This window comes from Corvus cornix, chromosome 8 (genome assembly GCF_000738735.6).
Source record: "Corvus cornix cornix isolate S_Up_H32 chromosome 8, ASM73873v5, whole genome shotgun sequence".
Taxonomy (NCBI): Eukaryota; Metazoa; Chordata; class Aves; order Passeriformes; family Corvidae; genus Corvus; species Corvus cornix.
The window spans coordinates 19,327,650-19,344,044 of record NC_046338.1 but is presented as its reverse complement, the minus strand read 5'-3'; the positions used below and the strand labels follow the sequence as shown (position 1 = coordinate 19,344,044).

At 35.6% G+C, this 16,395-nt stretch overlaps 1 protein-coding gene across 4 annotated transcripts in view; it reads left to right on the top strand.

Moving 5' to 3' along the window:
* CDC14A (cell division cycle 14A) overlaps positions 1 to 16,395 on the top strand; it is a 52,846-nt gene that overhangs the window by 21,228 nt on the left and 15,223 nt on the right. For all 4 annotated transcript variants that reach the window (XM_039556154.1, XM_039556152.1, XM_039556153.1 and 1 more), the window contains exons 6-10: positions 4,844 to 4,910; positions 7,021 to 7,083; positions 10,185 to 10,272; positions 11,878 to 12,108; positions 14,224 to 14,362. In XM_039556154.1, the coding sequence (XP_039412088.1) occupies positions 4,844 to 4,910; positions 7,021 to 7,083; positions 10,185 to 10,272; positions 11,878 to 12,108; positions 14,224 to 14,362 (588 nt within the window). The remainder of the gene's footprint in view (positions 1 to 4,843; positions 4,911 to 7,020; positions 7,084 to 10,184; positions 10,273 to 11,877; positions 12,109 to 14,223; positions 14,363 to 16,395) is intronic.

The following is a 16,395-nucleotide window of genomic DNA, read 5'->3' as shown; positions in this document are numbered from 1 at the left end:
CCAGTTCCCTCAGGACCCTGGGATACATCTCATCAGGCCCCATAGCTGAATAGCTGTTTCTTGTTGACCAGTTAAAGAAATTTGCTGTTTGGCATTATAGTAAATTGATATGTCTTTGGGTTTTTGTCTCCCCTGCTAAGGTGAAGATTAAGGTGTGTAGAAAAGCGGTTTTGACAAAATGAAGAAACTTAACTTGTCAGATCCCAAAATTGTAAGATAGAAAACTTGGGAGGAATAGTGTGTTTGCAGAACAGTCTCACAGGACTTTGCTCCAATCAAAGGCTATAGATTCTTGCCTTGCAACTGATTCCTTATAATACTGATAGTAGTAGCAATAATAAGAAAATGCTGTTTCTGCTTGACTGGTAATGAAAGTGTCTCTGTGATTTCTTGTAATGCTGATTGGAACCACAGTAACAAATTTAATGATACAAAACAATTTCCTATTAAGTGTTAATTGATTATAGGTAATCCTTGTGAGTTTGAATTCATGAAATTTTATTCCAAAATAGAATAGTTAGCTACTCTAGAATCAGCAAAGGAGGGATCAAAAAAATAGAAGAAACAGCAAGATTTTCTAGAGAGAATTTTATATTATGTACAAAAGAGCTTTTTGTGTTTCCTTGGGAAGAGTATACTTACCAAAAACATCGAAGAAGGCAAAGTCCAGCAAAGGGGCTACTCAGGTTTTGATGTGTGGGTTGGCAGAATGATTATGAAAGAATAATTGCTTAATTCCATTTGTCAGCTTCAGGAGAAGACAGCAATAAATTTATAGAGTAGGATATTCTGAAACATAACTACTTTGCAGTCTTCTTCTATGTGCTTCAAGCCCTAGGTTGCTGTGAGAGAAATGATTGTCTAAAACTAAAGCTTTTGACAATTACGGGGTTTTTGTGGTGGGTTTTGTCTGGTATGGATGGGATCTGGTAGGTGTTTGGGCTTTTGTTGCTCGGTTTGGTTTTTTTAACACAAAGCTTTGGCAATATTAGAGGGAGGCAGTCTTCTTGAGCCTTGCTGTTTCTAGAAGGAATATAGTGTTAGGAGCTTTTGCTAGAAAAATTAAACATCCTGATTTCTTGAGCATTCTTGCATGGTGTGGGGTTGGAAAGCACTTAAATGTCTTTTGGATCTGCTTTGGACTACGTCAGGTCTTGGCACTGGATTAGAGCCTAAGCAAATTCTGTTACCTGCGGTGTAGTTTGTCCTAATGGGAAGGATGAATGTGTAATCTGGCTGTACTGGAGGTGAGGCAAAGAGGAGTGAGGAAGTAAACTGAATGATTGTGATAAGATAAGAAGCTAGATGAGAGCTGGGAAGTCTGATAGGGAGGGGCTATTTGGGTATTGAATTCATAGGTAGAGGTTGGTGTATATATAAGGAGCTTAAGAATTACTGATGCTGAGAGAAGGACAAGTAGATCTGATGAGGGTCTGCAGTGGGACAGTCTAGAGTAGCTGGGAGTGGGAAAGAAATAATTTAATCCTCCTTCCTGGTTTTTCAAGGCCTTAGAAATATTTCCCCCTCCCCCCCCATTCCGAGACATTTGGAACATCTCTGTTGCAAAATGTAGCATAGTACAGAGGCTCAAGCGATTGAACCTGTGCTGGAAGCAGTAGCTCTGCCTTACGTAGTGTGTCTGCTTGGCATCAGGCTGTACTATGAAGAAACAAGGTTGGTGCTGTGAGGAATTTTGCAGTCTTTCCACACCTTTAGTGTCTTGAAAAAGACTAAAATAACTCTTATTTACAATTCAAAACATAACCCAAATGTCTTACCAAATGTCCTCATATTCTAAGGTCCATGAAGGAAATAATTTGGAGATATTAATCATTGCTATCCAGTACTTATTGACTTGATTTTATTCTGGCAGTGTGGAATTTAGATAATACATAACTTCTGTAATATAGGTCATCTCTGTTTGAATAGTTCAAGAGTTTATCAGTGAGCAATGATCAGTTAAGTGTTACAACTGGACTATTTAACAAGTTTAATTTGATATCTGAAGTGTCTGCTATTTAAAAAAAAAAGACAACCTTGAATAGGTAGAAGCTGCAGCATTGTCACATTCTTTGTGACATACTGAGGTAGGTTTACATGAAGTGATTGCTGGGAAACTGATCTACTTTCATGTAGCTTGGTGACCTCAAAAAGCCTTAATCGGCTTAGGTCTTCAGCTGGTATTTCATTTAAAGACAGCTTCAGCAAATACAGTTCAGGGGTGGAAGGAAATCACATCACTCCTCTTACAAAATTCATAGAAATTTGTATTGTTTTGTTTTTATAATAGAAAAGCTAAAGATAACTTGGAAGGATAAGGCACTGCTGTCTTCGAGACACTTATTTTTGGCTGATTCACTGTCACTTGGTGACGCTCTAGTCTCTTGAAGATCTTATACTGTATCTTCTCACTTTCATTTAAAAAACAGTGCTAAAACCATTTAAAATTGTCATGAATACCAGTTGCTTACTGAGAAGCAGAGTTTCAGAGTTTTACCTCAAACTACTCTGTATTGATTTTATGTTCAAAAGAAAAAACAACTACATTTTTATTATTATTGTGTTCAGTCTCTAAATAATGACATGAATTTCAGAGACAGATTTTAGTTTATAGCTTCTAGGGTTTGTTTCTTTGTTGGCAAGTGCTGGGGAAACAAACTGTTTTGTTATTGACAGTGTTTAGAGGTTTGGTGAAAGGGAAAGCATTATGCAGTATTGAGGTCAGCTACAACAACTGTGAAATCGGATGTGGGATGTGCAGCTCTGTATTGCCAGCTCAGATTCATACTAAATCAGTATCTCCTGGGAATATCCACATTCCTTCTTGCTTTGAAAGTGAATAGAGTTCTATCAGGTAATAGCTGGTAAAACACTGTTTGAAAAGTAAGCTGGCTATTCATTTGAGCACAAAAGACTGTAAGAATACTGTAATGAAATGTGATCAGCAGCCTACTTTAATGGTCACGTGCACATCAGCAGAAATGAGACATTTGAGACATGGGTGATGGAGGCAATCCATGTTAGCTGCCAGCGTCCATGTGCATGTCACTGCTAACAGCTGGCTGTGGGAACTGTAGCTGAGAATACTGTACACCTGGAATTGTACATCTAGGTCAACTTCACCAGCCTCCCGCCCTCCTTCATAGTATTTCTTACTAATGGATTAGAGATTATGTGGCTTTTCCCCAGTATTGTTTTTATGTACTGCCCTGTCAGATGCCTTATCAGTCAAAGAGGTAATTATATGCATACAGATAAAATAGAAGTTATATTCTTGTTACAGCAAAATAACGTGTAAAATAGAACCTGTCTGCTACAATCATATCTTCTGTTCATATTTCTCTAAATACTTAATTTTGTGGTTTGCATTGGTTTGGATTTCATTTCTGTCAGCCCCTCCAGAAAACTGGTACAGCTTTTAAAACCTTTCTGCTATGTATGTGTTCCCATTGGGCCCTTAATTTTTTTTTGCTCACAAGACCTTTTTGTTTGCTAAAATGCTTTTGTATTAAAATGATCAGTTGATAAAATGTGATGTTCAAAATAGTCATGTTAATCCATTATCTGTCAAAAATGTATTGTCTGTAAAATTCATATATTAAGTTTTGATATGTTCTGCTTATTCAGTGTAATGAAAATGGCTTCTCATTTTTAAAACTTCGGTGTGGGATTTGGATATGGAAAGTTGATACACACTTCAAAGTTCCCATTCCAAAACGTTATTGTTAAGTGTGTTTTAATAATCTAGTAATTTGAAAGCTTTTTTAGATTGGCCTGCCTGCACTATGACACTACCAAAATTATGGATTTAATTTTCTTTAAAGCATTTTCTACAAACAATGCTTGCTCAAAACTGCTAAACTTATTCTGCTCTTAAAGAGCAGGTGAGAATTTTCTGCTCTTTAAGTACTTGAGATTGAAGGAGTGTATCACAAACTTCATAGTACTTACAGTAAGTTTTATCAAAAAAGGAAAGTTTTCAATGAAAGATTGAAATTTTGATTCCTTTATAGATTAAATATGTATCTGTCTGAACCTAAAATTTGGCTATTCTGATAAATTGCAGTTCTTAGGACTCTGTCTAAGATAGCTAAGAGAAAAGCTACAAAGGATTTCCTTTATGAGTGATAAGGAAATAGTCTGCTCAGGCAAAGTGTCGTTAAAATCAAACTGATCTGGAGCACACTTCAAAAAGTACTTTTTCGTTTTTTCACAATGCATTTTTTTAGTGGTGTTATTTTTCTTCTTTTAATGTTGCTGTCTCTTACCACTTGAATATGTTTTGATTTGGAGTCTCACTTCATCTTTTACAGACAGGTTGTCATTTTCATAGTGGTAGAACTGAGGTTAAGTAATTTTAAAGTTAATTGTATCGGGATAACTTTTGATCACATCTGTAATCAGGCATCAAAGTGAAAGCCTGTACATTAATTCCAAGCTAGTAGTCTTATTTGCCTGCCCCTGTTAGTGTAACTCAGTTGACACTTGAATAATGGTTAAAGCAAGCTGTGCTTTATTTGCTACTATCTTTACACAATCCAGAGAGGATGCAAACCTTCCTGTTCCAGGAAAGCATAAATAATTTGGCAAAAAGCATGTAGTTACTTCATGTAAAATATGCATCTAAAATAGCTTGCAATATCTAGCTGCATTTACTCTGAGCTGCCTCTTGGGTAGGGGAGTACTTCAGCCTGAACAAGCTTCTAAAAAGATGTCTTTAAACTTTAATCCAGAGTTCTCAAAGGGGATCGAATAGCTTGAATGTATTCTGTTGTGTGCTGCTGTTCCCCTAGTTCTTAAAAGAATTCTATGTACATTAAATTCATTTGTGTTAAATCTATAGGGACGCTTCATTTGGGAACTGCACATACAATCTTACCATCTTGGACTGTTTACAGGGAGTAAATAAGGTAATAACATTTTTTCTTACAGAACAGGTTTAAATTGATTTTTAAAACATGAAGAAAAATACTGTTAAAATAGATTATAAAACCTGGTTTCAGAGCAGACTGTGTGAATGAGTAGCATGCTCTCCTGAAGCCTAAGTTACTGAGACTGTGTTTGAGTAGTGATGGCTGAGAAAGGTTGCATTTTGACCTGTCTGGCCCGGCCTCTGACAGCTTTTTGAACTTCACCTCATGAATTGGAACACGCAAATGCACCAGCCCTGGCTGGGGGACAGCTCCTAATGCAAGACACTGTGCTAGGTCTGCTAATAGATCATTTATAACCATTGGTGAGAGGGAATGACAGGTGGATGAAATCAAGTGAAACAGATACCTAGATGTACTGTGACTTAATCTGAAGAGTTTTTGCATGTACTTGGCCCCAGCTTTCCCCAAAACACTTGGTTCAGTGTTTGACACTAATCTTTTCAGAATTGTTTAACATCCATGAAAACTAAAGTATCTTACTAGTGGTTTGATGTGTCACTTTAGCTCCAGTATTGTTTTCTTTAAAAAATTTACATCAGTTCTTAATTGGGGACCTTTAAATTTTGTTCATTTCCCATTGGCCTTGATGAAGGGAGCAGGCTATAGGAACAGTTCTGTACAGACACTTCATAGACCATTTGAAGCTCTTAAAAATATGGCAAAACAAATGTTTTTTAAAAATTGGAGAAAGAGAGATCAAGCTTAATATTTTTAGTTCTGTGGGGGTGGGAAAGGAGCTGTCAGTTACCAGCAAGACTGTAATTTGTGAGGCATTCTACGGATCCTGAAGATGTGAAGTAGTCAGTGCAGTCACTGTAATTTATCTGCAGCTAATACATCAAAAGGACGGTGAGAATCAGTTTTTCCTCCTTTGTTCTTATGAAATTTATTACTGGAATTTTGTCTAGTTCACCTACAGAGGTAAAAACACTTTGGGCAGAAAACATGTGCCTTAATTGAAAGTAGTTTTAGTTTACCTGGATAAATTTGGTGTTTATGTGTGTGTATATCATATACATGTAATTCAGGGGGCCTGAGTTCTGGAGTGCAGCCAGCCAGCCATGCTTAAATGAAATACATTTTTCAAAATCAGCTGTTCAGACAAACCTCTCAGTATCTTAGGTTTCGTGACAGGTCCAGTCACTGAGCCTATGTTGTCTATAACAAAGCTGGTTTTGTCCTAAAAAGGTCTTCTATATGTAGCAAACAATGGCAGTTTGATGATTACTGGTTTTAAATCATAGACCTGTGATGTGTTCTTATCACACCTTAATTCCAGAATGTTGTGCAATATCTGTATTTCTCAGAATGCAATAGGTTCAGTATAAATATACACTGCAGAAATGTCTTCCACCAATTTGGAATAAATTTTGGCTATGAATTTCATATTCATAGAATTGTACTAAAGATTTGTGTATAACAACCATATTGAAAACAAAAGTGGCATAATTAATAACAGTACAGTAATCAAATATAAAACTTCTTTAGTCCTGTAATAAATACTGTCTAATGTAGTCTAGTGGACTTTATTCTGCCTGTGAAATGTGTATTAAAAGAAATACTAAAATACAGATTATACATGGTACTGCATGTATATGCCATTTTGCCTAGGTATTATGGTGGTGAAACCAGACTATTATATTAAGTGCAGAAAATCGATAAACTCTCAGTGTTCGATGTTTTGTTATGTCTGACTGTATGAAAGTACATTTGGCATAGGAATCATTGAATGAGTGTATGACAAAAAGGGAATTGTTTTTTAACTTGTTGTCTGCCTTACAGAAAAAAACCCCACATGGTGGGGTGTGGAGAATCAATGTTACGATTTAAGTGATATGCAACAACCGTATGTCCCATCCTAATGTCTTCAGAGGGGAAATAATGAGCCTATTGTGTTTCAGTGACATTGTTGGAGTTCTTGTTGTCTGTGGTGTTAATCTGTGAAGAATGTAATGTTGTCTTAATGTAAAAGCTTCAATAATCCACAACCACAAACACTTAGGGATTTAGTTTTTCGCAAAAAAGTATTATAAAATGAGATTATACATTGTATTTCAGTGTGAACTGACACCTTGTTGCCTTTTAGGCCTTGCAGCATGGATTTTTTGACTTTAAGACTTTTGATGTGGATGAATATGAACACTATGAGGTTTGTACATTTAATAATCCATTGAATGTGTTTGAGTTACCTAAAATAAGAGTATACAGTATCCCCCAGCTTAAAACCTACTGGAAACACATTTTAATTCAAGTAAAACCCAGTGTTCATATGTTAGGTATGTACATGGAAACCTATATGCTCTTTGTGAAGAACATGCAGGATTACTATCCTTGCAATTTCAGTGCATCGTATCATAAATCTACTGTTTTCGTGTAGCATTTCTGCCTTCTGGGATCTCTGTTATGCTTTCCCAACATTCTCACAGGATATGATCCACAGTCTCTCAGCTGACCCACAGAATATGTTTTCTTTCAGCACTTGCTAGCCTCCTTCTTCCATTCCTATTAGTCCCAAATACATGACAGATTTTTGTAGCCATATAGATTAAGCAGATTTTGAGGGTTTTTTATAGTAAGGATGCATTATGTGGAATTCTAGTAAAGGAAATACATCCAAAATACTTCCCTAACAAAGTCCCAGAAAGCTAATAGATGTCATTCATTGTTCTGCCAACTTTCTTACAAAGATACTGTGGCTTTAGATGCTTCTGGGACTTCGTAACGTGCGCACCCTTATCTGCTAGTAGTAGAAAGTTATCTCAAGCTACATTGCTTTAGCAAAGCTTTAAAATATGCCATGCTGTACCTGTGGGCTGGGCTGTGTGCAGAGGAAATCTCAGGCACAGAAGGTGTACATACATCTGGTCCAAAATAGTTGCATGGTCTTTGTCTACCGTGTCTCACTCCAAGGAAGGGAAAGGGTTTTTACTGAAATCAGTGACAATCGTTTAGTTTATTGGACACTGTCTTTGGAACAACTATAAATTCCTGTAGTTTTATTGGTTAAGTGGAAAGATATATAAACTAGAGGTGTACTAAATATTTGGATATAAATTAAACCCTCTTTTTAAACTTGAGTTGCTTTACTGTAGCCAGTATTCTTCCCCTCTATTGCAGTTTTCAGAAAACTTGGAAGTAATGAGAATAAAGTTGCTTAGTTTGAAAATCTCAGTTTTAAAAGTATTTCCTATAACTGTATGTATTTCAGATACATACTGAAATGCTTCATAAATGATCAAGAAAATGAAGTCAGAAGAGGAGTAAAATGTGGAAAAAGTTAATTGACAGCACATCTATACAGTAGATGCCTGCAATAGGCAGTCTATAACACAAAACTGCCTATTTCACTAAACTTGAAAGCATTTATAGGAGGATTTCTGTATCTGTAATGTTCCCTAATGATTAGGTTGAGAGATTGGTATAGCCTTTGCTGGATTACCAAAATTAAATGAACAAAACTAAAATTTAAAGTATAAAATTGCTGCTTTTTTGTTTATTCTATGTACAAAAAGAAAAAGCTTATTCTAAAAACAAATGGTAGTTAGGAATTCTTGGGATTCTGTACACATGGTAGGCATTAGTCTGCTTGAAAAAGAGTATTAAAATAATTGACTAAAGCTATCCCATTATCTTGTTTAAGTCTTAACATTATTTTAGTTTGTGAAAAGTACATATATGTGAATGATGTTTATAGTAGGCTGCTTGCTGAGATTAAGAAGGAAGAACTTGGAATCATCTTTAATTTTTTGTCCATTTTTTGGTATGTCTTCTTTTTTTTTTACATATGGTGGTCAGCTTTATGTTTAGTTATGTCCTGTGCTATATTTCAAAAACTTTAAATGTTACAGGTTTTTGCTATGTTAGGTCTTCAGATGTGTGGTTATGTAGACAAAAGTTGCATACGACTTAAATGGAGCAGGCTAAAAGGAAATTTTATTTCATGTTTATAGTTCTTTCATCTTGCTGTGTTATCAAGGCAGCTAATTCCCCTTTTGTTGGACTGGAAGTAAATTACTGATTGGGTTTTTTAATAATAATGGTGTTTGCATGTAGTGTTGAGCACATATATACAGAGATACCTGTAGTTCATGTTGCTTAAAATTAAAATTACTTGCTGCGACCCCTGTAACTATAAAGAACTTAATCCACAAATAAAACTGGTGATACAAATACAAAAATATTTTTAGCTTACTAAACAGGACTTCTTCCCTTAAGGGAGTAGGGGTGCTGCAGTGCTGAGATGGCAGTCTGTGCTACCAATGGGGGGCAGGGGTCCTGGCTTGGCACTAAGGTTGGTTCTCTAGTCCTTATGCAACCTGGGTAACCTCCAGGAGTTTCCATTGTGCAAGGACGTTGGGAGCAAGCCTAATGGGCTCAGCTAACAAACAGTTGCTGAATTGATTACAGTGATGTCCATTATCAGAACCTTTCACTCATTAGGATGTTCTGATGAGCTGAGAGCTAAAAACACAAGCTTAATAATGCAGCTGAACTGAGTGCTTTGTCCTCAAAAGTCATGCTGAGAATAACTGCATTGCCAAATGAGGAATGAGCAGTCTTCAATTAAAGAAAGAAAAGAAGGCAGTTTTGAACTACAGTTCATGTTATGTATTTCCAAAGAAGCTTTCATTTTCAGCAGTGACAGAATTTGAAGAGCCTTTTTAGGTTTTCATTTAAAAGTGAGCAAGAAATGCAAAATGTCAGAGTTTGAAAGTTTATTAAAATCGAGTCTCTTAATTTCATTTACACTTTTCTTCTGTGGTTACCGGCTCATCAGACCTTATGCCAATATGTAAATTTCAGTTTCTACAGGGAAAGGGTAATTGTTTCGAAGGCTAATTGGTTTTTAATTTGTTTTCTGTGAGCTGGGTTTTTAGCTAGTGCCTCATGAGCAAGCACTTTTCCATAATTTTTGATTAAAACATAGAAGAATGTTGGTGTTTGTCAATGTTATTAATAGGTGTCCCAAATCACTGAACCTTCTCAAGGAGAAATATCTTAAATAAAGGATCTTTCTGCTTTTATTGGAAAGCTTCAGCAAATTTTGTGTACGTTTCATGTTATTAAGATAGATCTGAGAAGCAGTTTATGGTTAATTTGTCCCATAGAGTTAAGCTAGCTAATTACATTTGAAGTGTTTCATTTTAATGCAACAGGAACATAATAAAGAGTAAAATAAAATAATGAGTAATTTTTTTTACCTTGTATATACAGATACTAAAATGTTTTTCTCTTCTGAAATTTTTGTAGCGAGTGGAAAATGGTGACTTCAACTGGATTATTCCAGGAAAATTTTTGGCTTTTAGTGGACCACACCCAAAAAGCAAACTTGAAAATGGTATGGTGTATGTTTTAATGCTGTGCTATGCTCTTATTTTTCCAGTATGTAAAACCATCACAGCAAATGAGCAGAAGATAATAGAGAGTTATAGATCCGTTTTAATCTTCAGAAATAATCATCCAGTGAACATTTTATATACAATCATAGAACTTAATTCAAAAAGTTTTGGAATTCTTCTTTGCCAGAAGAATTTCAATTTTTCTAACAGTCAGTGACAAGGTGCCTGAGAGACTCAGGTCCCTTACTGTTCTTCTGGAACCTGCCACCTGATACAGTAAGTGTGCAGAATTAAAGGTGAGTTGCATTAAACACAGAAGACTCCGTTAAAGAGTTTTGTAACACAGACCAGAAAAGATTTTTAAAGGAAGCTTGCCTTTACTACTTGAGATACTTGGGATAATGTGCAGAACCTATGGAATGTGATTCTAGTGGAATAAAAGAAAAGAGAAGCTTGACTGGCAGAGGGGAAGTAGAAATTTTGTCCAGCTAAAAGGAAAATCAGTCATTTAAATACTACAATCAGTTTTTTTCTGAATTTGTCTGTATTATTTGTGCCATGTCCCACTGTTTATGTGAGCATATTTTCTGAATATCTACCTTCCCTCCCCACCCCCTTCTTCTGTTCTCTCATGTTTCTTTTATGACTGAAATGCTGCCAGTTTCATGGTGTCCACTGAAAATTTAAACAAAATCCAGAAAGCAAATATTCAGGTTGATTTGGGTTTCTTCCCCAATCATTGTTGCAGTCCTTTCTTGCAGATTTTTTTCTAAATTTACTTAAATTGTTCCATGGAATTTGGAAAACCTGTGTTTTATTTATAAAATATATATAAATGAAAATTACTAAATTAACACACTTAAAATCCAGTTACATAACTATAAGTAACCCTTTCCCAGGTGTTTGTAAGTACACATTACAAAGCTACATTTTTCACATTATGTTGTGACTCAAATTGCATTTACTAACGTATATGTGACTTGTCCTGAACAGCTGTGTTGTGGTTGGTCATTGACCCCCTTCCCTGTCCCCCTGTCTTCAGCTAGAGGATCCTTTTGTCTCTCAACTGAGAATCAAGGCAATAAAGCTTTCTTACTTCACAGTAAGACAGTAAGAAAGAATATTTTTGGTACTGCAGTTTATCCTTTGGCTGTTTCTCTCGTCCATAATATAGATCAGCAATCTATTTTCCTCATGAACAGTGTTTGCTCTTTAAGCATGCTTTTATTCTTTGATCTGCAGCTTGACTATAGATAAACAGCTGTTCTGAAGTGTTGAGTTCATATATGTCCCTAGCTTTATGTATAAATCCTCCTTGCAGAGGGGAGTGGGGACTTAATGGGAGACAGTACAGCGTTTCGCATAGGCTGTGTTTTAAATTTTTTCCTCCTAATACTTTTTTTAGTAAAAGTGGTCTTCATGAACATTTGTTGGACAATTTTTTTTTATCACTTAACATGTCTGTAACGAATAAAGTATAAAAGCATTTTTAATATTAGCATGTCTATCATTCAAAAAAGGTTTCAGGGACAATTTTGAGTAGTGAGATCTTGAGCTTCATGAACCTATGACATTAAATGATTGTGGCTTTATTTTTTTTATAGGTTATCCTCTTCATGCACCTGAATCCTACTTTCCCTATTTCAAGAAGCATAACGTCACATCAATCATAAGACTAAACAAAAAAATTTATGAGGCAAAACGCTTTACTGATGCTGGTTTTGAGCATTATGATCTGTTCTTCATAGATGGCAGCACACCAAGTGACAGTATAGTTCAGAGGTTCCTGAATATCTGTGAAAATGCTGATGGTGCCATTGCTGTACATTGTAAAGGTTTGTGCACTTACTCATTTCTCAGACTGAAATTCATAATAAGTATAAATCCATAGAGTTTATCCCAGAAATCCCACAGCATTTAAGAACACTTTCAGATCATGAGAGTAATAATGCTTTATGGTACTTGACTGAAAGTATGCCAAATATTTGTTCTTTTCCCATGTATATGAAGTCCTTACATCCTACACTGTTACTTGCAGTAACTGACAATCTGTTGTTCATTGTTCTGTGTTTTTTTTTAATATGACTTGAAAACTTGAGATTTAGTTGATGCAGGTTTCTTTTTTGCATTATGCTTTCACAGCATTATGATAATTGGCTAGGAAATGCAAAACACTAAAAGGTTTTCTTTGTGCTTCTTGACTGTTCTACATTTTTCTGTGGAGTATGAATTCCAAATTTCAAGTTGATGTGAGTTATTGTGATGCCAGCATTTCAAACCAGCTTAATTCAGCAAACCAGCCAGAAAATGTACAAAACATGCTTAATCAAGAGAGATTAACAAAGGCTTTTAAGGGTTCAGCTTGATTTATGCTTAGAATTGTGTAAGGACATTGTGGAGATGAATGTCTTGCCTGATCAGAAGCAAAAATAATGTTATTCATAATTTTCCCATGACCAGTAGATATGCATATGAAAGATAAATAGGTTTATATGCCAACAAGTTGTTACTGTGGGTAGAACCCAGAAATTCTGGCATTAATAAGCTGGACATCTGCTAATTGGCTAAATGAGAGTATAAACTATTGATTAGCAGGAGGTTATTAGTAGGTTGTTACTCTCCAGGGTTAGGTGCTAAGGGAATATAACATAGTAGTAGTAGTGAGTTAGAGATGTGCTTTTTACACTGAAATATTTTTGGTCTTTTATCTGACCATTTAGTAAGCAAACCAGCAATCTTGTTTTTTTTAGTTTTTACACCATCCTAAATAATCCTCTCCGGTGTTAAATCAACAGTTAACTCAGGCCGAGTTACATTGCGGAGGTGTTCTGAGCACTGCTTTCACACTAGAAAGTGCTTGTCTCAGATGATATAGAACAGTTAATTGCAAAGGATTGTAATGGAAAGTTTGTACATTAGCAGAATGTTGGAGCAAAGAACTGAAATCAATACTTCTCTTTTTAAATGAATCTTCAGAGCTTGTCTTCCAAGCTACAGTTATGGAAGCTCACTATGTGTGAACTTCTACCTTCATCCTTCTATCTAAATCATTTTTACTTTTGTCAGAGCAAGATTTAGTTATTGGTTAAATGTGAAGAGCTTGTAGTTGTGTGTAGAATTGTCAGCAGAGATGTCTGGCTGCTTAGAGAGTTTCCATTTGGATAGTTGGTACATAAATAGTAGGCTACTGTGAGACTGTAAATTGCAAATACTGTATTTGTGGGAAAAAGTTTAAATGGGGAAACACTTTACTAGTAGATGAGACACAGAGCTAGAAAGAGATTAATTCTCACTCTGTAGTTTGAGATTTTACTGATAGTAAAAGCTAATTTTTCTGTGTCTCTGTCCCCTTGAAAACATTGGGCAATGAGTTAAATTATTTTAAGCTATTGATACCTAAAATTATACACTAGTCAACAGTCATTGCTGTTTATACACATTGCAGTGAATAGTTTTATGTGTTGGTTTCACAACAAAACTGATTCAAAAAGAAAAAGCTTGCTTTTCAAAAAGAAAAAGGTCGCTCTGAGATGTGACTTGTATTTGCACCACAGTTTTTAGGTACGTGTGTTGGCCCCTCAAAGGTACTTTGATTATGTTTTTTTACTGGTATTGTAAATATAAAGCTGGTATCCAGCTTGATCACAGCTTTTTTTAAAAATATTGGCCTTTTTTTTAAACAAAGTTTGGAGTAGAATTGTTCAAGTGCCACGAGTGATTGCTGTTGTAGGTGTTCTTTTAAACACTTTTTCTAAGTATGAAATATTTGTATCTACAGCATTGAAATTGAATTATGTGATAAATAGGACACTGAATCAGAAATTCTTTCTTCAGATACTAATATGGTGAATAACAGTGCATGGAAGTTTTCTTATAGCCTATACTTTTATCTGATAATTATGGAATGCTCATTACTTCATATGTGGCTGTTGATACTTGTGTTTCTATAGCTGGCCTGGGGAGAACAGGAACACTGATTGCCTGCTACATAATGAAGCACTACAAGTTCACACATGCTGAAGCCATTGCTTGGATAAGAATATGTCGCCCAGGCTCTATTATAGGACCCCAGCAACACTTCTTGGAAGAGTATGTATATATATATATATATACACACACACACCTTCTTTGCTCCTCTCCATCCCTATCCATCTTGCACTATTTATAGGATCTGATTTGTCTACTGACATCTGTATGTTATTGCCTGTTAAATATATTTAAGGTTAGTTAATGGGGGATTGAAATCTGAGTTACTCAGAAGCAGTCAGCTTCTCTGGAGTTCTAGACCAGAACTTTTCATTTTGACCCCTTAAAGGGGCACAGGGCCTCAAGACTGCAGGTTTCTGTTCTGGGGAATTTAGGACTTAGACAAATGTGTTGAAGTGGACAGATGTGGACAAAAGATTAAATCAACAGATAGGATTTATTGAATATTAGCATCAAAAGAATAGTCTTTAAATACTTTATCATGTGTGGCACTTAAAATTAATCCTAAAATGGTATAATTTGTATGTTTTTTCTTTATTAATAATAAACTAAAGATTAAGTAAGTACTTGGCATAGAAAGCTTATGATCTCCATCAGATTCTTTAGGATATTGTATAATACATTTCTGATTTGGAGCTGGTAGTTGTAGTCAAACAAATGTATGGTTTTAATACAGCTTCAGATTTGATCCTGACTGGAAATGAATGATAGTGATGTAGTCAGTAAGTTTAGTATCAGTGGTTTCTGTGTTGTGCATTTACTGTTACAGTGGTTATGCTGATATATTTGAGCTGATGGCAGGATGATATTTACTTGGAGGCATTTTCACTATTATGGGAGCAAACATTTAAGAAAGCCCACTCCAAGTAGGAAAAAGAGAATTCATCAGCTCTGCTAGATACTGTGTAAATAGAGTAAAAGGTGCATCGATGCACTCGCATCTTAAAATCCATTGGATATTGGAGAGAAAGAGGTATTACTGTAATTCATAAGAGAAATTGGGCATGAATGAGCATAAATTTATTTAATTTCCAGTGCAACTAAATGGACACTACTCTGAGAGGTGGCTTGCCATTATTCAAAATACTGCAGATCACAAACTTTGACAAACCACAGGTGTTTACTGGAGGCAGATTAGTCTTTTTCAGACAGTGCTGATGCTTGGATACACTCTTAAAAATAATTTGCACAATAGAGCAAAATTACAAGAAAGGTAGTAGGTAATGTAAATCGTAAGTGCTGTTTACTTACAAGATAGGAAAAACAAGGCTCGTGTCCTTTGTTGGTTTGATTGAATGAATAGTTGGCTTGATTTTATAGATAGGCAAAGATCCTTCAGATCTACCTACATTATTCACAGCTAAGAGCTGTAGTGTTGTTCAGTAAGAATTTTCTACTCTCCTAAGGGTAGTAGATACCTGTTTTGAAAATCAAACAAAATTCAAGCAATGTCACCAGTGCTGTCAGCATGGGATTGGAAAAGAGTGTCAGTTACATCTTCCTAGTATCAAATGTCTTGCCCTCAGGGCTGCAAAGTTGAATCTGACAAAAAGGTAAAATCTTGCAGTTTCGATCTCCGAAACTTTATAGGTGTCAAAGCTTAATCTCTTAGGTTCTTTGAGGTTTGATAAGGGAAGTTTGACTAGTTTTGGTTTTTTTATAGAAACTCTTCCACTTAAGTGTGTATCAAATCAATTTGTTACTGTGTATGCAATTAATCGTGACAGATTTCAAAGGTATTTAAATTCAAGCATGTTTTCTAGGCTACTTCCGTTAGGTGGACTAAGTGGTATTCCCTCTCCCCCCCCCACCCTTTTGTTCTCATTCTCATGATGTTTTCTTGGGATGTAGTGGAATTTTTCTGGAAGTGCTTACCTTTTGCATTTATTATTGATCAAGCTTAAGACAGTTGGCTCAGATCGCCTTGCTCTTAAGCTTTGACGTAATATTTTGTTTCTGAACAAGAAAAGTTTCCAGTGAAAGTAGATTCTGATTTCATTATTTTTTTTTTCTGTTCAGTGTAGGAATTAATTTTGTTTCAATAGTATGTAATAGGGTCTCAGTTCTTGGATGGAACTAGCACGACTGGTACCTACCCAGCAAGCATCCTTGACAAGGAATAATGCAGCCTCATC